Raw genomic sequence first — 22,254 nt, 5'->3', positions numbered from 1 at the left:
GTCATAGTACTAACCTTGGGAGAATCACATGCAATAAGTGGTCCTCTACTACTCTTAACCAAAATACTCATCCCATCTAAGACTACTGCACTTGTATCAACAATGGATGTAGCCACATCCTCAACTACAACTTGTGGATATATGATCATTACCAACCGCCACTGTAAGAGATTGTATTGTATTTGCAGTTGGTGAAGTCGATGCCAAACTCAGTGAGCTCATCAACCTCGTCTTCTTTTCCCTTCAAGTCAATATAATGGATACCATCCCACTCGAGAAGATAATGTCTTTTTGCATGTAATTGTAGATAATTTTGTTTCATTAATCCAATTGATTCACAAAGTGCATGAAACTTTGTAAGGGAAAGACAACTATCACAATGCTAATCTGGCACAGGAGTTCTCCAATTATAGGTAGCCAACATCTGGCAAGCAATGTGAAAATGCTCAATGGATGTTGCAATTATATTGTCATTCACCTTTAGTTTACCAATCATAGGAGTGCTCCAACCATAGGTAGCCAACATCTGACGAGCAGTATCAAAATGCTCAATGGCTGTGACAATTATGTTGTCATTCAGCTTTACTTGTCCAACCAAATGATGAGGATTCTGTAACTTATGATTCCTATACGAGCTTTCTGATTCAACATTGGCATTGTAATGTGAGGATGAATTGACATCATTCTCCTCATGATGAGGAACACCAGGAGTGCTATCTATTTTATTCACCATATCATCGATGGTACTGCTGCTATGTACTTCAAAGGATGACCTAACTAGCAAGGTATAAGCTTCTGTTACGTCCATCTCTTACACATTTCCACTACCATAGTCATCGTATGTCCATTTGTGGCACAATCCTAGGATTCAATGCCGATAAAAGGATTTTCTAGTTTGTTTTCTAATGTCTGATATCAAAAAGAAGATTCAATGTGGCATGATCCTCCTCACACAATGCATCAAAAATACCCAAACCTTGAGTATTTGCCTTTGACAACTCCATAGAATCATTGTCCTCATGTAAAATAGTTATTATGATATAATCATGTTGATACAAAGGGAGCTCACTGCTATCATGAAGATCAAAATTGTTATAGGTCATATTTTCTAGGAAATCTTCATGTTTGACATGCTCACATTGCGTGTCAATAATCAAGGGAACACCCACAACATCCTCTGCACTTGCCATGGCATCAGCACCATCATTACTCTCAAGTAAGGAACTGCTCTCATAGAAATCAGAATTTTCTTAATGACTGATAACAACTTCTTGAGCAATAATAATGTCAACATTCTCTACAAAACTCACTTTCTTTTCCATTGTTTGCTTTGTACAGATAAAATTATTTGTACTTGTGTTTGCTTTCTTTTTCTTTGCAAACAAGGGACCCAAAATTTCTGGATGTTGTAAGAACCTTGTTAAATTCCTATCACAGTTTTGAAGCGCCTGCATGAGCTTTGGCATGAATTCCTGTATAGACTTCATTTTACCCATACTGAAACCAAAAACAAGTTTTCGTCACTTAAATATCACTGTCTAAGCTCAATGATTTTCAACCCTAATAGGATGGAAGGAAACCACTATGATACCACTGTAATAACACCAACCGGTTTTAACTTACACTACTGTAATATCCTTTGCATCTTTATATTTATATTTTCAATTTTGTGTCATATGCACTTTGTCAAACAGTTAGAATACAAAACCTGAACTGTATTTTCTGATTTTTTTTGTGCCAAATCTTGTTATAAAACATGAACCCGTTGTAAAGTAATTCCGTCAAACACTTGACATTCTAAATTAAGGACATTACTTCATGGTGCTGTCATAAGAAACATACGGCAACAAATAGAAAGTCCAAAATTGTTGAACAAGAGTCCTAGACATTAAACCAAACTGTTGGCATGCAAACCTTTATGTAATTAAAGTTTTCATAATGCATACAAATGTCAATTCTGATATATAGAAATGTTATTATAGAATTAAAGAGAACCTGGTAATCTGATTATGAATAACTGATGGAATTCTCCAGTAGCAATTGCAACTTCCAGCCAATGCCTGCAAATGGCATCTAAAGAATGCAAAACATGTGTGAAAGCCCCAGACAATCAAAATGAACCCCTGGAATGTCTAACAGTGCTCCTTTAACAAAGCACAGGCTTCTATGATTAAATGCAGGCAGTAATAATAATGTCTCTCTATTTATCGCAACAACAACTTCTGTTTTCAAACACAACCCTCGTAGATCATGCAGTTTACAATTCTTCAATAGTCTCTAAACGTGCAAACTATATCTGCAACCAAATGCTGAAACCTCCTGTCAAAATGACCTTAATTTGTAACACATGGATGGCTTTGTATGATACCACCTCCAGGGACAATTCACTGGTATAAGTTTAACCAATTCAAAGTGCTCTATACTCTATATAATTCTCCATTCTTCCAGTCTCTAAATGCTGAAACCCTTGGCACTTGCAGTTTCCAGGTAATGACTGCAAATAGCCTCTAAGGCATGCAAAACATGTATTGAAGCTTCAGATAATCAAAACAAACCCCTGGAATGTCTAACACTGCTCCTTGAACAAATCACAGTCTTCTATTGTTAAATGCAGGCAGTAATAATAATGACGTCTCTCTATTTGTTGCAATGACAGTCTCTATATTCAAATGCAACCCTCATAGATCATGCAGTTTACAATTCTTCAGTAGTCTCTAAGCTTGCAAACTATATCTGCAACCAAATGCTGAAACCTTCTCTCAAAATGACCTCAATTTGTAACACATGGATGACTTTGTATGATGCCACCTCCAGGGACAATTCACTGGTATAGTTTCAACCAATACAAAGTTCCGTAGACGAAAATAATTCAATGTTCTTCTAGTCTTTAAACACTGAAACCCTTGGCACAACACTTCACTCAAATTTACAAAATCAAATGCATAATGGATGAGTTTGATTTCTCTCCAAGGCTTTTTTTGTAATATTGCACCATGCATCTTCACTAGTGAGGCTTATTAATGAATATAACATTTGCATTCGGTTACTCTATAATATGTAATTAGTATAGCTCACTTTTCTGATGAGTACTAATTACTTATATCCCTCAACGTAGCTGCCACTTTATTATGAAGTCAATTTATGACTTTCTAGTATAACTTAATTAATGAAATGTCAATAAATGCCATTAAAGTATTAATATCTTATTAAATACTCATTGTTTGATGAGCTATCTGAACCAAAGAGTCAACCACTCTATCCACTATGCATCCATCTACCTTACTAAAAGTAGTAAGGGTCCCTCTCTAACATCCGCATAATTACTGTAAATAATCAGTCCCTCAAAATGGAATCAGAAACCTCTAAAAGTCAATCCCTTAGAAGACATGAAGGATTTAGTGAGTTACATACTGGTAACGACCACCTGAAAAAGCATTGTGATGCACCAAACTGGACCCTTTGAACCATATTATTAACCTAACATGGTCAGGAAATAGGCTAATCCTTGGACTTAAATGCTCATGAAAATGGGGACATTACATCTCGCCTCTCATTTGAGTTGCACCACAACCTTCTAGTCTCCCATACCTCTTTGCTCTATGATAGCCATGACCAATCCCTCTGCCATATCACTTTCCCCACCGATTGCCATATTTTCACTCACACAAACATCAGGGAACTAGTTACAACTTACAACTCTTAACAATAGTAGGGCTGCGGGTAAAGAGGGATTTTGAGTTGAGTTCTTCTAGTGCATGGTTTCACCGTTTTGGAGTCAAATTAATTCGATCTCTTCAATCATGTGTTCTGCTTGAGGTTTCCTCCCTCTTGGTCACGACACTATCCATCCGAATCATAACCCGGGCCCAACTTTTGATACTAGATTATCAGACCATAGAAAATATTCGGACTCTTAAGACAATTATTGATGAAGCTTGACATCGCTCCTGAAAGGTTTATTGTTGCTGTACTATCCCTAACTGCATATTTGCCCCAAATCTCATATCTTAGAAATTTCAAACAAATAACTTCATGCAATGCATTTCAGATTTTACCTGCAAAACCCCCATTAAATGACCAGATAAAAATAAGTCTCAAAATGTTATTGCAACAAATCTTTAGCAGAATAATATTTTTCAGATATAATATTTCATTGAAGTTCTTAAACAAAATGACCAAGAAATCCAATTGTATTTATAGAAAATGTGACAAGATTGTATATGAAAAATATGAACTTGAAGCACAATATGAAACTCCTATGTGATGTCTTTAACCAACAATTGGTTTCTATCCACTGTGCAAGATTGAGGGTTTCTGTCATCACCTATTGGAAGTTGGTAGCTTTTGTAAATTTTCCAAGAGAGAAAAATGAAATTTGAAATAATAAACCAAGCATGCTGAAATGCGCCCTGCTTCCTTCTATTAAACACAACTTGGTGACCCTTCACATTCCCTCTTCTATCTCTTAATTTATTTTTTAAAATAACACCTTTTCCCACTAAGGTTAACTACCCATAATAATAAAGTGACATTTAATAATATGAACTTATTTTATAAAATCACTTTATTAATAAATCAATTAAGTTCTATAGGCATTAAAACCATTCATTAGATGGACTTAGATAAGCATGTGCAATAGCTTGCTAGAAAGTTCTTGACGAGACACTCCTAGTTGAACACTAAAGTTCCAAGAATACTAATCCTGCTTACTAAAAATAGTAAGTGTTTGGAAACTCCTCTGAAACAACACTAATTGGCTAACAACTGAAACTGCCTAGGGCAAAAACTGAATTGATCCTAGAGAATACTTAGTTAGCCCATGAGACCAAGGAAAAACGGACTAACGACACAATGAAATTCACTAACCTTAAAAATGGGACACGACAATTGCTTTGTGGATTTCTCCAAAGCTTTTGATTGTGCTCCAAGGATCGCCAGGCTTCAGAGTTTGTGACATTGGCTTATCTAACATTCTCCTTACTGCTATCATGAGACTTTACCAGAGAGTTTTGGGTCATCTTAAGACCTCACGGGATTCTTTGATTTCAATAGGAGCTCTTTTGTGGCTAAACAAGGCTGCTTCCTATCCCCTACTTTATACCGTACTGATATTGATGAGCTCAAGAGGTTTTTCTAGGACCTGTCCCTTGTTGATGACGGTTGCCTACTCCACTAGGTTCTGATTTCTATTTTTCTCTTTGTCGATGATGTTCTTTTGGCCTTTTGTGACTTACAACAATTGATACTTGATTTGGGGAAAACTAAGGTGATAAGGTGATGGTTTTCATCTGCGTTAAGATTTCTCACCTACATTTTTCCTTCAGAGCGGTGGAGATTAAGATCTCTTTTTGCACTTAACTAGAGGCTAAGTTCTTTGGTTGTTGTTTTAGTTTAAGGTCCACCCTCTAGTTGTGTATCAACAAGGGTTATAGGTATGTAGCCATTCTTGAGAGATAGTGCTTCCAACATCATGTCCAAGACACCACATCCAAGATGACTTTCATGGTTTCGTTGATCATACCTACTATTCTTTGTGGGTTGGTGGTTTGGGGGCCTTCCCTATTGGAGCCTGATTAGACTTCTTGTTAGCAGGTTCAAATTCTTCTTTATCAACGATTCATAGGATACCAATAATTCATTTCTCAAGATATTGTTCTTGTAGTGTATGGGGCTCACCCTTGTAAACATGGGGCAATGTTTGAACTTGTTTTTCTTGCATGGTCTTTATTTTTTATTTTACTCCCATGAGGGTTACCATCGGTAGTCCTACATCACTTATTTCTCATCAGAGTCTCTCATGACTTTTGTTTCTTTAAATTAGGGGCGTGATTGGTTTGGAGAGGCTTCTACTCTTCTTGAGTCAATTGGGATTGAGATGAATGTTCTTCCACCTTTCCATGAATGTTCTTCCACCTTTCCAATACTCTTTTGATGCTCTTGATCACCTCCTCCTGTCTAGTTAAGAGTTGAACAAGTATGTTAGATTTGACCTCTACATACAGTTCATCCATACCGCTTAGGTGAACACCCATAGGGTTCTTTTCCTTGAGATGGCGTTTTATGCTAAATATTTTTAGAGATGAAGAATGGACTTATTGTCTGCCCTTCTTACATGTCCTATGACTAGTTGCATTTCCTTTGGATTCCTCTTGTTTCTTTCAGAGTGGGCTCTCATCAACTTCATATTGAGACAAATCATCAACTTGACAAGGTGAACATGGTTTTTTTGGTTGTGCAACATCTGGACGAATGAGATGGAGGAGCACTTCATCTTTTAGTATCCTATATTCTATGAGATCAGAGGGAGGTTCTACGACCTTTTCAGTAGGGTTCATTCTTGTTCCACCTTCCTCAAATTCATGGATCAAAGATGTCTTGCTCTTTATCTTCAGGAGTTTATTGGGCTTTGGGATCATTTGCTCCAGCATCAAGACCCTATCATTATGTAGTCTTGTTAGCTTATCACCTCCTTTTTCCTCGAGCTTCACTCAACACGTGGCACCAAATCTTAGCTTGATCCACTTTCTAGTCCTTCCAAATCTGTGAGCCCGAAGTTCTTTTCAGCAATGATTTCCTTCCTCTCACAAGAAATTTCGGAGGCGTTCTTGGCATGCTACTTGCTCTTCGACCTACTAGTGCAAGGGCACCAACAAAGTATTTAATTTTCTCTTATTATTGTCTTGAACTGGTTATTTCATAAAATTTGTATAAAATAACCATGAAGTTGTAAAATGGTGATAAAGGACATTATTATTCCATTCTAATATGTTTGGAATGTTCTTGTAAAGTTTTAAAGTCATTTGAGTCAAATATTGTAGAAGTTGTGAAATGCAACTTTTTAAAAGTTGTGAAAACACAAAATGGGAAGTTGGATGGTCATAAGAGGAAGTTTAGTAGTTATAACTTCCACATGAATTTGTAAATTCTATTAAAACCGTTTAATGGTCGTTCATAGGCAGGATGTAAAGTTGGAGAAGGATTGGAAATCATTGGAAGCATTTTGGTATCATATTTTCATTGTTTAAATCTATCGTTTTGTTGTCTTGAAAGTTTTTCCTCTTGTTTTCAGGTATTGTATGGCCATGTACAGCCTGGAAACAAGTGTATTTCTATAATGGTATTTTAGTAAATTGAATAAGCCCTCCATTTCTTTTGGTTTGAGATGATTTCATGCACTATTGAGGAAGTTATCAAAGTTTTGGTGAAAACCGTTTATAACTGCCCAAAACTCTGATTCACGGTGACCAGTTTTGGGAAAACATTCATAACTTTTTATAGCACCATCGGATCTTGCTATAAATTGGAGACATGATATATAATTACCCATTCTACAATATGCATGGTGGGTTTGGCTTGATTATGAATATTTGAAGAATTATTGATGACTGTTTATGACTGTATTTTCATGACCAGAATAGGGTTTATTTCACATGTGTTAATTCCTATATCATGTTGAAGAAATTGTATTGATCATTGAACTATATGGTGGATTTGGGAGTTCTTGAAAAGGTCTAATATGCTACTTGCATTACCTACCCTTTTGTTTTGGTGTTCTCCTTTGATGCTATGGTTTTGTAGTGGGGTCTTGGAGTCTTTTCTGGGGAGAACTTACTCCTTTCTCTTTCTGTTGTTCCTTGTTTGTTTTTGTTGTTTTCTTTCAGGCGCCGTTTGGTGTCCTTGCTGTTAGTAGGTCCTTTTGTCTCGTGTTCAGCAGTCCCATGGACCGATTGTATTCTTTTGTTGGACATTAATAAATTTATTTTTATCTCATCTTTCTCACTTTTTACTTTACCAACGCTTCACGATACTAATAAACTACCATTAATATATCGTTTAGTCTCTTCACCAAAGGTTGCGAACTCCCAAAGGCGTGAGACAAGTCTTCTATAAGACAACATTTTAAGTACGGAGGCCTCCTTCAAACACATTTCCTAAACCACACATACTATGATGATCATTTCATGCTAGGAAGCAGATTAGATTTGATCTCTGGCTTTGTAGTGGGATCTTGTGGTCTTTTGTTGGGACAGACTTGCTTCTTTCTCTTTCTGTTGTTGCTTGTTCGTTTTTGTTGTTGATTTCCTCCAAGCGCCATTTGGTGTCCTTGCTGTTAGTAAATATTTTTTCTTGTGTTCAGCAGTCCTGTGGACCCACTGTGGTCTTTTGTTGAACATTAATAAATCTATATTTTTCTTATCTTGCCCACTTTTAACTGTGTCAATGCTTCAAGATACTAATAAACTAACAGTAGTATATCGTTTGTCTCTTCACGAAAGGTTGCAAACTCCCAAAGGCATGAGACAAGTATGGTATAAGACAACTCTCAAAGTATTGAGGTGTCCTTTCAATTACATCTCCTAAACCACACATATATTACGATGATCATTTCATGCTAGAAAGCAGACGAGATTTGATATTTGATAAAATATATATTCCCTTGTGGAGTGCTCGGTTAAGAACATTAAAGGTTGCCATAAGCAACCGCTGGTGCAAGCTATTCAATTATATATCAGAGACAACACCCTTTGAAGAAGCATCATCCACTACTTCTATATTAGGGACAGCTTCACCAATCAGAGAATCAAAGTATAAAAAAATCAACAATACTAGAGACAGCCTATATCTCTGCCAGTGAATCATCGTATTGACCTGTGTATGCAGGGTGCACTATTAGAAAAAGCCATTCAGGTTTTTGAGCATTTTCATATCAGACAGTCTTTCCATGTATACTTCATGCTTGAAAACTACACAGAGATTCAGGATATGCATTTGAAATTACCAGCAATTGGTATTTGATATTATCTTGTACATGCATTTATATAAATACAATTGAATCAATTGCATTATTTACTTCTTTATAAGTTGAAGTTGGATCAATAAAGCAATTATTCAAGTTAAATTATATAAATGAAGTAGTGTCTCATATATAACAAAAGTGGATTACAGTATCATTTAATATAATTCCTTATTAAACATGTTTATTTTATTTTTCAGTTAAAACTGGAAGCTGATATATCGAGGGTACCATATAAGTGTGGATATTGGGAATTTGAAAGTATCTAGATCTCATGATTGTATTCAAAAGGTTATTAATCTTCATAGTAGAAGAGATTTGTCATTTTACACTGTGAAAGAATGCCATTTAGTGTGAATATAAATGGTTTACCATTTTAAAAGTTTTGATTATCTTAGTAGCCAGGATCGATTCAAACTGTACATATGGTGAACGGTGCCTTTCATCCTTACTGTCTGTTGATATCATCTAGAAGGAAGAAATCTACTGAGTATTAATAATATCTTTAACCCTTTTGTGAGTTTCCCCATGGTTTTACTGAGGAACCAGGCCATGCTGTTACATAAGCACTTTAAAATAAACATTTTGGGTTATAGCTTCAGCTGTTAACATGTGCTGGATTTATGCAATATTAATTATTTTAATCATAAGTTAATTTTTTTCCTCTATTGTTTTTGTGCCGGCCCATACTCTCCTCTTTTTGCCATGTTTAATAAAGTAGATATTCTATCTTTGTAATTGGATTAATTGGAAAAGTTGAGGTTTCTGGGAATACACATTAATGGTAAGCTTTTTGGTCAGTAGCATCTGGCTTCTTTAAGATCTAAATATTTTGAAAAGACTGTTGCCTTATAAGTTTGTAACAATTACTAATCCTAGTGAATTACTCGATTCTTAGTTGTATCCACTTGAAGATTGGTTGGTGGCATCATCGCTGCCTTCCAAGTTTAATCCAATTACAATTCAAATGGTTTTGGATCAGCTTCTTCCAAGTAGGTCCAGGTTAGTACATTTTGAATATATGCTTATCTATAGTATGTCTTCAAATTTATTTCTTTGTACTTGGCATCACTTTTTTGAATGTTTCTCTATCTGTAATATAGAATATAGGAACTACTGCATATCGTATAAGTAAAATATAATGTTAGTGTTCATTATCGTTCATTTATGAATCTTGCTTACTGTTTTTAATTTTTGGTTTAATTACTCTGTTTTGCAAGAACCCTGGCCCAACTAGGATTGATCTTGACTGGGGAGTGATCCTGGTCTGGGTCTGACTTGGATTTTCCATTGGTTCTACCTCATGCCTATGGATGTGGTTTGTAATATCCTACTCGGATATCCCTTTCCAATTTTTCCTCAAATAGATTTCAGAAGCATAAAAAATAATTTATACAATAATAACCAACAAATACTCCAGAATTTGCTATTACATTATAAACCAACAATACAATAACAATCCAATCGTATGAATAGTAATAATAGTCAAATTGGTTAATCATAAAAGAACCTGAAATGAAACTGTGAACTCTATTACGAACTCACTATAGTTGATGAATTGGGGCTACGTGCAATCCACCCAAGAAGAACCTAAGAGTTTGCGTCCTCGGATCTTGAATAGAAGTTGAAGCTTCCTTACGTTCTCCAAAGAGAAACTGGAAATTCAATCACAAATCCAAGCATGCTGAAAATGAACTCCTCATCCTTCTTTTATGCTTGAAACGGTGACCCTTTAGTTTCCTTCTCTTGTCCTTTGGTCTTTTTCCTTCTTGTAGCCTTTAACCCACTTCATATATTAATTCGATCCATTTATTAAATTCATGTTAAGCTCCCTTAAGCCAAAATTAATATTTTCTGAATTTGTCTTCAAAATTCCTAATGTCCCAAAAAGGGGACATTACAAGTCCTCCCTCTTCGAGATTGCTTGTCCTTAAGCACTCAGTGCTAGGTTCCCACATAAATCTGCATGTAGCCCTATTGCCTAATCAGAAAATTACTGCTACATCCATCTGTTGTGGTACTCCGATTAAAATTTCTCCAAGCCCAAGACTGTATAGCAATTCGTCATAATTATTAAGAGGTAAAGCACTCATCCTATTAACTACCAAATCCCAAACCAACCTCAGGAAAAATGCTCCAACAACCCGCTGTGCTACTTTGATATAAGCTAAGTCAACAAATTCTCTCCAGAAACCCTCAAACTCTGGTTCATTTCTGTACAAAGTCTGGTCCTTGTCAAATTCTCTCCAAATTCGTCTACAAAGCCACAGATTCGCTGTACATCCTGTCTAAGTAATCTAGGCAGAATTTGGAGTGAATTTTGAAGAATTTGGGGCCCAACAGCCAAACCCGAGCTGAATTTGGTCTTGAAACAATTTTTTTAAAACTTCTTTGAAGTGTTGTTTTGCCTGATTTGATCTATTTGAATCTCCCAACGTTAAAACTGACCACTAAAAAGGCCAAAACAGATGGTTTTAATGTCATTTATGCATTTGTGAGTAAAAATGAAAACTTGGTTATAGAGGAAATCCAAATTGACAATTGGTCAAGTCCAACTTGACAATTATAGAGGAATTTGTTTTAAAAAAACAATGATATATTCTTTGAATCCAAGGCTTAAAATCTGAATCTCAACTTTTGATCTAGCTTGGTTAGAAACCCTCTAACCAACATAAAAGGAATTCAGATAACTGCACTTACCTTTTGATGATTCCTTTCATTCTCAAACTGTCCCTTGATATGGAAACGTGTTCCATGCATGCGACCAAACAAGTGTATGATGTTGTATTTATGGCTAAATGATGCAATTAATATCCTATTGAAATGAAACGTAGATATGGTTGTGTATTTTGCTATGTTCCTTTACTATTAGCAAAGTGGTGTATGGATTTATTTGTTGTTGCATACACACGCATATTTTTAAAAAAAACCATATGTTTTGATATGAACGAACCCAAAACAAATCCAATACCAACCCAAAAAATATTTGGACGAATTTCAAACCCTATTCTCGAATCCGCATTTGTACCATAATCTGAACCGGCAACTTATGATATGAGTGATGGGTCCAAAATTGTGAAACCACTCATCAATACACTGCCAAAGTGAAACATCGATCATACCAATGCCAAGATCCCACACTATTATACCATTAGGACCACTAGATATGAGAAGATATAAATGTCTCAAGGAGCTATTAATATTGAACAACTCTTCATCTATGAGTGATCTCCTATGGAAATGCATGCTAATCTGCATCATAACTGTCCATCCTAAACTATTGATGAAGGAATCAAACTGCTCAATAGCTGAAAGGAATATCAAAGGTGCAGAGAGGCCATATATTCTGTCATCAGTTTAAAATACACCTGGGTGCATTGCTGTCATGAGTACATAAAGGATTTAGAATCCATCCCCTATGATCAGATTATAATTCCCATCAATTCTCAACCAAGATCTATTCAGATGGTGAAGCAAGGAGTCTGTACAACTCATGTGTAAGTCAGAAACTAAAACAATGTGTAAGCTGATTGGAGAAAGAGAAACAGTATTAAATCTGAAAATCAGGTCACCACACCAATCCTGTAAACAAAACTCATTGCTAGGAATTGCAACTGGGTCCCACATCCTCCACTCAAGATCATTCTCATCAAAAGATCTTCTATATTCAGCTTAAAAAGTGGATTATTGAATGTCCAATCATCATCCCCCTCAAACGAGGAATTGTCTACTAGCTTAATATGATCTAGAATTTTGTTACTTGATCTCTTGGAGCAGCTATCCAAGTCGTAAGGCTGCTGAATGCTATCAAGTTCCTTAATCACTTCTTAGAAAAACTCATGCCGTCCTTTATCCTCTTGTTCCCTAGATTGTTTGGTGCCAACAATCTGATTTTCTGCTTAATGAACAACAACTAGTGTATTATCCAATGCATTTGAGCAACATTAAGCTCCTTGTTGAGCCTATTAACCTCATCTTCTTTTTCTCTTAATTGCTTAACATATGCTCCAACAACCTTCACAGTGGAATAAAGTAATCTGATTTCATAGTCTCCAAGGCTACCATAAGTCTTTGTGAATCAGCAATGTCAGAACCACTTTCCATTCCCCTTTGCCTCTTTTCCATTTGTGCCTTGCTATAGAAATCCTCAACGATCCTGTGAATATCATCATAACACACTAAGGCTGCAACAATCATATGTTCATCAACTTTCAACTGTTTTTTCAAAGAATCATTGTCACTTTGGCATGCATTTTCTAGTTGGTCATCCATAACACCGTCTTCCTTAAATTCTGTTTTTGATTGTTCAAGTAAATCACTATTATGTAAAAGTGAGTTTCTGTCATAAAAATTACATGATTCATCAGTCCTCACAAGGGCGTCATCAATGTCATCGTAGACTTCAAGCTCCTTGTTTGATTGATTTGTGGGCAAAGACAAGATGGCTGTTATGTCATCATTTTAAAGTAAATTCTCATCATCTAAAGTCTCCAACACACTCTCTCCTCCAATTAGACCATCCTCTTCAAGATGCTTGTCTATAACTATCCCTAAGTCACCAATATAGAGAGTTACATAATCCATTCCACCTTTTTTGTTTAGTAATGTCAAAGTTGTGAGATTTTCATTTTCTTCATTGCTGGCCTGAATTTCTGTCTGTTTTAACTCTATTATAATTCTCATAAATGTGATTAGGTGTCCAAGTTTGCTAGCATGTAAAACAAATCTGTTTTCTTCTCATTTGGTTTTTGCTCATTTTTAGAGATCCTCCAACTTGTATTCCTGCTGAAAATAACTCACCTTCAGTCATAAGCCCCTTGACTATTTCAGTATCATGCTCAATCAGTCTTTTGGAAAATTTGTATGCAGGGAAAGATACAATATGTTCTTTAGTCCAGATAGTCAACAATTCAGATTGCAACTTCTTGCATATTTCATCTTTTTCTTCAAGGATTAAGGACATGATAGTGTGCATGCAAGCCTTTAGATTGTTTGAGTGATGCTCCCTAATTTCAGCAAGAAAACATTAAGACATTTGAAAAATCAGATCATTACATTCAAGATCCAACATAATAACGAATCGTCTAGCATTTGCCATTGTTTCTAGAACATTAGCCCTCTTAGCATAGGCAGGATCTTTGTCATAATCTAACCCTTGTAAGCTGTAATGTCGCCTTTTGGGACATTAGAAGATTTAAAGACATATTCATATAATATTAAAATTGCCTATGAGAGCGTGAATAAAAAGGGGCAATTTAATATTAAAGGTGGGCTAAAGAGGACAAGGAGGGATAAGATGAAAAGCCAGGAGGGGAGTTAGAGAGTCACAACCTTGTGGATTAAAAGGAGAGAGGCTCATTCATTTAGGCATGCTTGATTTATAATTCAGATTTCAGTTTCTCTCTTGCGAGAGTTATTCAAAAGCTTTAGCTTTCAGCCAGTGTGAGGACGTAGCCCCTCGTGCCGGTAGACGTTGGACGGAAACCCATTTTCCGTGGAAACGTCACATCAGGTGTCTTGCATGTATTTATAGGTTCTTCTCTTAGTGTTCCATTCTGACTGTAAAATTGTGTTTAAGATTGGATTTTGAATGTTGGTTATTGTATTGCTGTTGTATGATGCAATAACATGTTTTAAGGAATTTTATGAGAGTTTACCAGTTTTTTACTGTTGGTTTGTAATGAATTTTCATATGCTTGAATCCTGAATATTGTTTTGAGAAAGAAACTGGATGAATTTGTATTGGGGATATTTCCTATGGTTTATATTATTGGGTTTTAATAATACAACTTCAAATATTTATGTTTTGAATGATACTTTGAGAAAGAAATCGGGTCAATATCCGTTTGGGATATTTTAGTGGTATTAGAGTCATGTACTCTGCTACCCTGTGTGGTTATTGGAAATTGTTTATCAGAAATTCTAATAAGAGATTTCATTAGAAACATTTTACAAAAGGTTTAATCTAAATGGTTTAAATTTTCTAATAAATGTTTTGAAAGTTATTTTCTTTTGGAGGTTTGGAAGAGTATTTCTTTGTGAGAAATAAAGTGATGCTATTGCTAGAGCTATAAGTCCTGCTATGCTGTGGAGTTTGTTCAAAAACAATTTTCAAAAAGGGGTTTATCAAAATTTTATTGGAAATTCCTTTTCAAAGACAAATTTTGAGTAACTCTTAAAGTTTAAAATAGTTGAGAGTTTTCGACTGGTTACTATTGTGCTAGGTTCAAGTAAGGATCAAATATGTGTGCAGGCTCGTCTAATAAATCGAGCATTATATCTCAGATCCTTTATGTTTTCCGACATCCACAGATCCTTTATGTTTTCCGACATCCAAGTTAGGTTATCTCAGAGAAACTAAGTGCGTAGTTCACAGGTTTCAAAATCCTTTCTAAATTTGCATCAAGGACTTCGTAATATTTGAAATCAAGGGCCCAACTCAAATACTAGAACTTCAAAGAAAGTTAGAAAGTTTGAACCTGTGGTACATTGAAGGTTTTCATATTTGCGTGAGTGACTCTTGGCTGGTAGAATAAATCATATGGATTCGATTGTTTAAAGATTGAAGTTATCATGGCAAATATTTTATGAAGAGTATAATGTATTTCATATTTCATGGATGATTAAATCTATATTTGTTGTCTCCGCTTGGAAGGAAAGATTCAGAAGTTCTTCTATGGTCCCTTTTTCTGTCGTATGGGAGCTACTTAGGTGATTAAGTGTAGCCATTCAACAATCGTTGAGGGTCTTTCACAAGCTTTGTGTCATCATCGACTTGCTTCAAGCTTTGCTTTAAAACTTTGAGCCTTGTATCAGCCCGAAGAAGAAGTTTGATGCATGGGAAGAGGTTATTTTCAATTTTCTATATCCCGATTGCTTGGTAACTGTCTTGGTGATGCGTGACAGATGAAGATATTATAGCCGTGAAAGCTATATTGGCGAAACTAGTGGAGATTGCCGAGTTGTGGAAATGACAATAATTGAAAGGGAATGATTCCAAATGTGTAACGCATTTGGCATGACATGAACTGTAAGGAACTTTGGTTGGTTTGAAACTGCTATGTTCGTGTTGCCAAGTGTATAACAAATATAGAGACATTTTGTCTCTGAGCTCTGTCCTTAGCATCGGGTTGGCAACTATTTTTGGACTGTTGCAATTGTGGCTGGTATAGTATCTCGGGGGAAGGAGTTCACTGAAATGAAATGGCAGAAGTAGCATAACTCATACCTTGTTAAGAACCAAAAACATGTATGCTCGATAAGATACAGGTGAGGTAAACCAACTCCTTGCTGTTACTGTCTCTGCATAACTCCATGTTGTTATGGTATCCGACGTCGAGCTGTTTTGTTCATTCACATATTTACATCTATGCCATTGGTTACTCTTCTCCCTACCATTAAAAGAGTTGCTTGATATTCACTCCTCATATCGGGTTTGTGATGACATGGCATTGGGTCTTCTTGAGTGGTGGCTCAAGTTATGACCGACGTGTCTTACCTGGTGCCTTGATGAGTGTTGGTTCATTGTGATGAATCAGTTTTCGCCTTTTCTATATTCAACAAATCAAGTTTATTTGTGGCAGTAGAGATTTTCAGTTGGTGTTTTCAATAGAGGATTGAATGGTTATGTTTATTCAAGTCGTAGATGAGTGATTTTATTGGAAACTGAATGGGTAGCATTATGGTGTGCTTTTTCCAGTAATAATAGAGGCTATTTGTAATGTCCCTAAATTAAGAGATGGAATAAATAATGATAATTATCTAAGATTAGTTAAGTATTTTATAAACTAATATTATTAATTATTATAATTTAATATTAGTTAATAAATCAAAAACGAATATTAAATTATCAATTATAAGAGTTGTTTGGAGGAAGTTGTATTACAGGAATTTCTTCCCTTATAAAGGCATTGCCAAGAAGGTGGAAAGGGGGAATGGTATTGGAGAAGCTTGATTGCTAAGGTGGTGAATAAATTATTCTTTTCGTCAGATCCTTCTGACCTAGTGGAATCAGAGAGCAAGCACATCTATATCAATATTTATTGTCAAAGTTACCATATGTCGAAATATATTCAATTGTGGTTTGTGGAAGAGAGAATGCCAGAATTAAATGATTGTCTAAACAAAAACTGAGATTGAAGATAGCAGTATGGATGGAATTGTAGGATGAGTTTGGTTAAATTCTAGATACAGTGAACAGGTGCATCTTTCTATATATTGTAATATTTCCATTCTCAGTTATGTGGTAAAACAGATGAGTGAAATATAAATATTGATATCAGAAATTCAATTAGAATAATATTTCCTGTATATACATTGAAATCTCTTTGAGTTAAATAAATTACATGAGATCACAATTTTCAAAGATATTTGGTTTAATTGTTAGATCCAACTGAAAATTTACATTCTTAGTAAATCCAAAAAACTGGGATTTTACAGTGGTATCAGAGCTTTTAGTCTTGCCATCTTGTGGGTATAAACACACATATACCAAAAAGGGAAAAAAAAGAAAGAAAAAGAAAAAAAGAAAAGAATTGAATGTCTTGAAGATCAAACAATTGATGTGAATAAATCCTTTCGTCAACCAGTGTTGACCTAGTGGATCGAAAGGTGATTAAATCACAATATTGAGCAAACATAAAGCATTCCTGAGAAGTAAAGGATCTACGGAGATCGTGAGTTGGTGGTTATCACGGGTTGGAGAAATTCTTTCGTTAGAGTTCGTGTCTGACCTAGTGGAAGTAAATTTGGTAGTAGAATCTCAAATTCTACAGTATTGCAAATTTGGATATCGTTGTGGGATGCACTCAGATTTATATCATTCCCACAATCAGTTAAAATAGGTGATTCCAAATTATCAAAGGAACATATATCATTATTTGTGATTGGAAGGCGATTATCAAAGGAGCCACGCAACCTTGGAGTATTGTTGTGATGTCCTAATAACTGTTGAAGACATATATGCCGACAAATATCTTATATGGACGTGCTTTTGGAAAGACACAAAACTGAATTTGTCTATATACAGCTGCAGAATATAACCCGACATTGTCTAAAGTCTATGGCAAAAAAGGCAATGTGGTCACATAATATGTTTGGTGGTATTTGTGATTAATTTCAATAGAATAAGAAGACTCGGGTACGATACATTTCATTCATGTGAAGACAGAGGGAGCATTGTTTCATTGTGGAGCAATTCCCATGATTTGTTATTCCATAATCATTTTGACATCGATAGATTTGGCAAGGAGTTCACAATTGTAATAGTAAGATGGAATCAAAGAAATATTCCAAAACGTATTCCAGGATAACTATCGGAAAGAGATAATTAATATTTCCGATCAAGTTTATATATATAATCAAACTTACAGGAGTCATGCCCCCTCAATATAGTCTAGGTGTGAGACTATACTATCTGACTTGGTAGCCACTGTATATATGAGGAGGCATAAACCACTGTCTATTTATATTAGATGCCATTCCTTTGTTTATAGCGACAAGAGAAGTCCCTTCTGAAGATGTGCCAATGGAAACCGTAAGTGGTTAGGAGCAGTTCGAGCCTTTATTTCCAGCGACAATTGTTTACAACGATAAGAGGAAGACTAAGGTTTTGAAGCGGTTGGTAGTCTGAGAGTGAAAAGCGATAAGTGGTCTGAGTGTGATGTGTGAATGCTAAGGAATCTTCTGTAGGAAGGCCAAAGTGAGACGTGCAAGACTTAGGAATATTCAGTAACATCAGCAGGGTTGTTGTGAACATCCAAGAAGACCATATACCTTTGGTGAAGAGGCCTCTAGCAAGAACGTGGATTTCTTTGGAACTAGTTAGAGCATTCAGTAATTGCAATAAATCAAGTTTGAAGTATTTCAATACTGGCTCATCTACAGTGTTGAATACATAAGTTTTGGAATAGTAGGAACATATTAAAAAGGTAAAGGTAATCATTGCTCTGCAACTTCAATTCCGGGTTAGGAATTTTACATGGTATAAAAATAAAATATGAAAACAAGTATGGAACCAGAAGAAAGACCTTGGTTGGTTAAAGCATTGTTAGAAGCCAGTGACATGCTACTTCCTCATCAACCCAGAAATGTTGTTTTTGACAATTTAAATGTACTTGATGGTTGTTTGAGTTTAGCAGAACAATCGCCTTCACACTTTTATATTTTTCTCTCATCCCTGTGAAAATAAAGCAAGACTGGTTGTTGACACATTCAGATACAGAAATTAGATTAATGGTTACTTCAAGCATCTGTGAAGTTTTGAGAATCTTTGCAGCGCACATTCCCTATGATGATGTTACCATGAAGAAGGTATTGGGTTTGATGGGTTAAAGTTTCCAGGAACTTGACGATGTTAGTACTGTTCATGCTTCAAGAAGCTTATACTGAAAATATTTGCAGAAGTTAGAGAATGTGCAATTTGTTCATCTGCATATACTTTGGTTCGCAATGTGTTCAGTCAATGTGAACAAAAGCTTAAGTGTCTTCTGAAGGAAGAAGAGCAACAAAAGGATGGCATTAAAGAGAACAATTTCTCTCATGAGGAATGTGTAACTGAATCCCAGGTAGCTTTCCAAAGAGAAGAAGGTGAGTGCTCAGGTTGAGACTAGTGATCATCATAGTATGTCAAAAACTGAACAATCAGAATTATTGGTACAGTTAGCGTCTCAGACAATGTTGGTGATTTTGGTAGATGTGGTACCACAGGAATCAGACTTCCATGATTTTTCCAGATTTCCTTCTCAGAAGGATAAGATGATCTATAAGGACGACTTAAAATAATTGACTTCATCATACATAGATTTATTGAGGATAACTGATTACACAAATAATTACAAGGTATGGATAATTGACGAAATGCTCTTGATCCACTAATATTTCTCACCCTCTAAGTCTTTGGTAGCAGATCTTTCCTCAATACCATGCTCTTGAACCACTAACACAACAAATACATTTCCAGAATCTAAAAGAATTGATGACACTCATGACTTCTAGGTGGATGTGACGATTGATTTCCTGTGAAAGATCGAGTCTTCCTCCTGCCAACAACTGTTATGTTTCTTAGTGCTCACTAAGATGTAATCCTGATCTCCTTCAGCTCTTAGATTACCCATATTCTTTACTCGAATCTGGACTTAGCGATGCTTTTGTCTTGGTAAGTCTCCAAGACAACTGGGCTACGTTCAGTTGGTTTCTCATTCCTGTTCATCCTATTAAAACTTGGAAAGGATTCAACCACTCAGACTGTATTCATAGCTCCAGTGCACAGTTAAACACAGAAGATCATTGTCTCTGGTTGCTTAAAAAATGATAGAATCCATTTGTATGCTCTGACTAAGACTCAATAATTCATGATAGCTCTCCAAGCTTCAAGAATACTTTATTTGATGTTGTTGGCAACTTGTACCATTCTCGGTGAATAGTTTGCAAGATTAGTCGCAGTGTTAAGAAAACACAATGTTTTCCTTCTGATGATTTGTGATTCTTAGATGATGTTCAAGGCTCTTGTGTCCAAATGTACTCCACGATTGAGTTTTTCATAGAACAGTCTATTGTTCCGCGCCAAATTACTGCCTTTGGACATATTAGAGAGCTCGGTAGATATTAAATAAATTAAACCCCAAGCCATTCACATAGACTCATTAATATTTCTTAATTCTCAATACTTAGGTGAGCTATCAACTATTGAAAATTTACCATTCTAAAGTTCTTATTTCTCCAAACTGAATAAAAATTGTAACTTCAATTCTTGTCATTCATAGGTAACTGAAAAATATTTTTGACATTCAAGATACCACATAGGCTGGCAAGGCTCTTGTGTACAAATATTAGCCACGATTGAGTTTTTCATAGAACAGTCTATTGTTCCGTGCCAAATTACTGCCTTTGGACATATTAGAGAGCTCGGTAGATATTAAATAAATTAAACTCCAAGCCATTCACATAGACTCATTAATATTTCTTAATCCTCAATACTTAGGTGAGCTATCAACTATTGAAAATTTACCATTCTAAAGTTCTTATTTCTCCAAACTGAATAAAAATTGTAACTTCAATTCTTGTCATTCATAGGTAACTGAAAAATATTTCTTACATTCAAGATACCACATAGGCTGGCAAGGTTTTGGGCGCTGATACCATTGTAATATCATACCTAGATATCCCTTTCCAAATTTTTCTCGAATAGATTTCAGATTCATAAACAAGAATTTGTACAATAATAACCATCAAATCCAGTAAATAACTAGAAACACTAACCAGTAAATAAGCAAGAAATACTCCAGAATTCGTCATTGCAATATAAACCAGCAATACAATAACAACCCACTCATATAATCATTGTTAACAGTCAGATAAAAGAATCTGAAATGCAACCTGTGAACTTTGTTGCAAATTCACCACAACTGATGAATTTGGGCTACGTCCAATCGACCCATGAAGAACCTGTGTGTTTGTGTCCTCAGATATTGAATAGAAGCTGAAGCTTTCTTACGTTCTTCAAAGAGAAACTAGAGAATCAATCTCAAATCCAAGCATGCTGAAAATGAACTCCTCATCCTCCTTTTATGCTTGAAATGGCAACCCTTAAGTATCCTTCTCCTGTCTTTTCATCTTTTTCCTTCTTGTCACCTTTAACCCACTTTATAATATTAATTTGACCCATTTAATAAATTTGCATTAAGCTCCCTTAACCCAAAATTAATATTTTATGAATTGGTCTTCAGAATTCCTAATGTCCCAAAAAGGGGACATTATGGCGTTCAGGAGGTATGTTTATATTAGTTGGGCCAAATCCATAGGCCTAGGACGATACCTTTGGTGAATGCAGGGAGAATCTGGGAAAGACCCCAAAAATGTCATGTTTAATGAAAAATCAGTTTGAGTAGCTCTAATATACTTTAATAATTGCTTTCTTTAGTCTGTACCTGCACCAAATCCATAGTCACAGGGAACGACCTTGGGTGAACCTAGGTTGGACCCACATGAGAGTAAAGGGAAAGTCATTTATGGAAAACAAGCCATAGAAAATCTCTTTGAAATTTAATTATGAGCTTCTTTAGTCTTGATCTAGGACGAAACCAACATGGCTTCTACACAGGACTTGCAGAGTGAAGCTGGTGGTTGTGGCATTGGCTCTACTTGTGGTTCCAACAAGCTAGCTGATATGATGATTTGTATTAATTTTCCATGTGCAATTGCATAAGAACCCCTTGCTATTTCCACTTAAAAGATGCAATCATTCTCACAAGCATTTTGACAAATAGTTTGCTTGCAACTTTGTATATACCATTTCAGATTTGTGAAGGATAACAACTAACAATGGCAAGTGTTTTCAAACCATAATAGAAATGGAAGATTTGATGGCAAAACATCATTGCTTGTTAAGATGAATGCACAAATAGATTAAAATCCTTCATGGAAACCAACTCCCTTATTCTATTAGAAAGAAGTTGCGAACA

The 22,254-nt window shown here is 35.6% G+C and overlaps 1 protein-coding gene across 1 annotated transcript in view; it reads left to right on the top strand.

Annotated features, from left to right (window-relative positions):
* Positions 1 to 22,254, top strand: part of LOC149562341 (Insulinase (Peptidase family M16) family protein) — a 333,865-nt gene that overhangs the window by 161,631 nt on the left and 149,980 nt on the right. Inside the window, exon 14 of the mRNA XM_089825868.1 lies at positions 9,693 to 9,796. Coding sequence (XP_089681994.1) covers positions 9,693 to 9,796 — 104 coding nt within the window. The remainder of the gene's footprint in view (positions 1 to 9,692; positions 9,797 to 22,254) is intronic.

Source organism: Cupressus sempervirens, chromosome 4, assembly GCF_028749045.1.
Source record: "Cupressus sempervirens isolate cs-2001-9-10 chromosome 4, ASM2874904v1, whole genome shotgun sequence".
In the NCBI taxonomy this organism is placed as follows: domain Eukaryota; kingdom Viridiplantae; phylum Streptophyta; class Pinopsida; order Cupressales; family Cupressaceae; genus Cupressus; species Cupressus sempervirens.
This window is presented reverse-complemented; position numbering and strand designations above follow the sequence as displayed.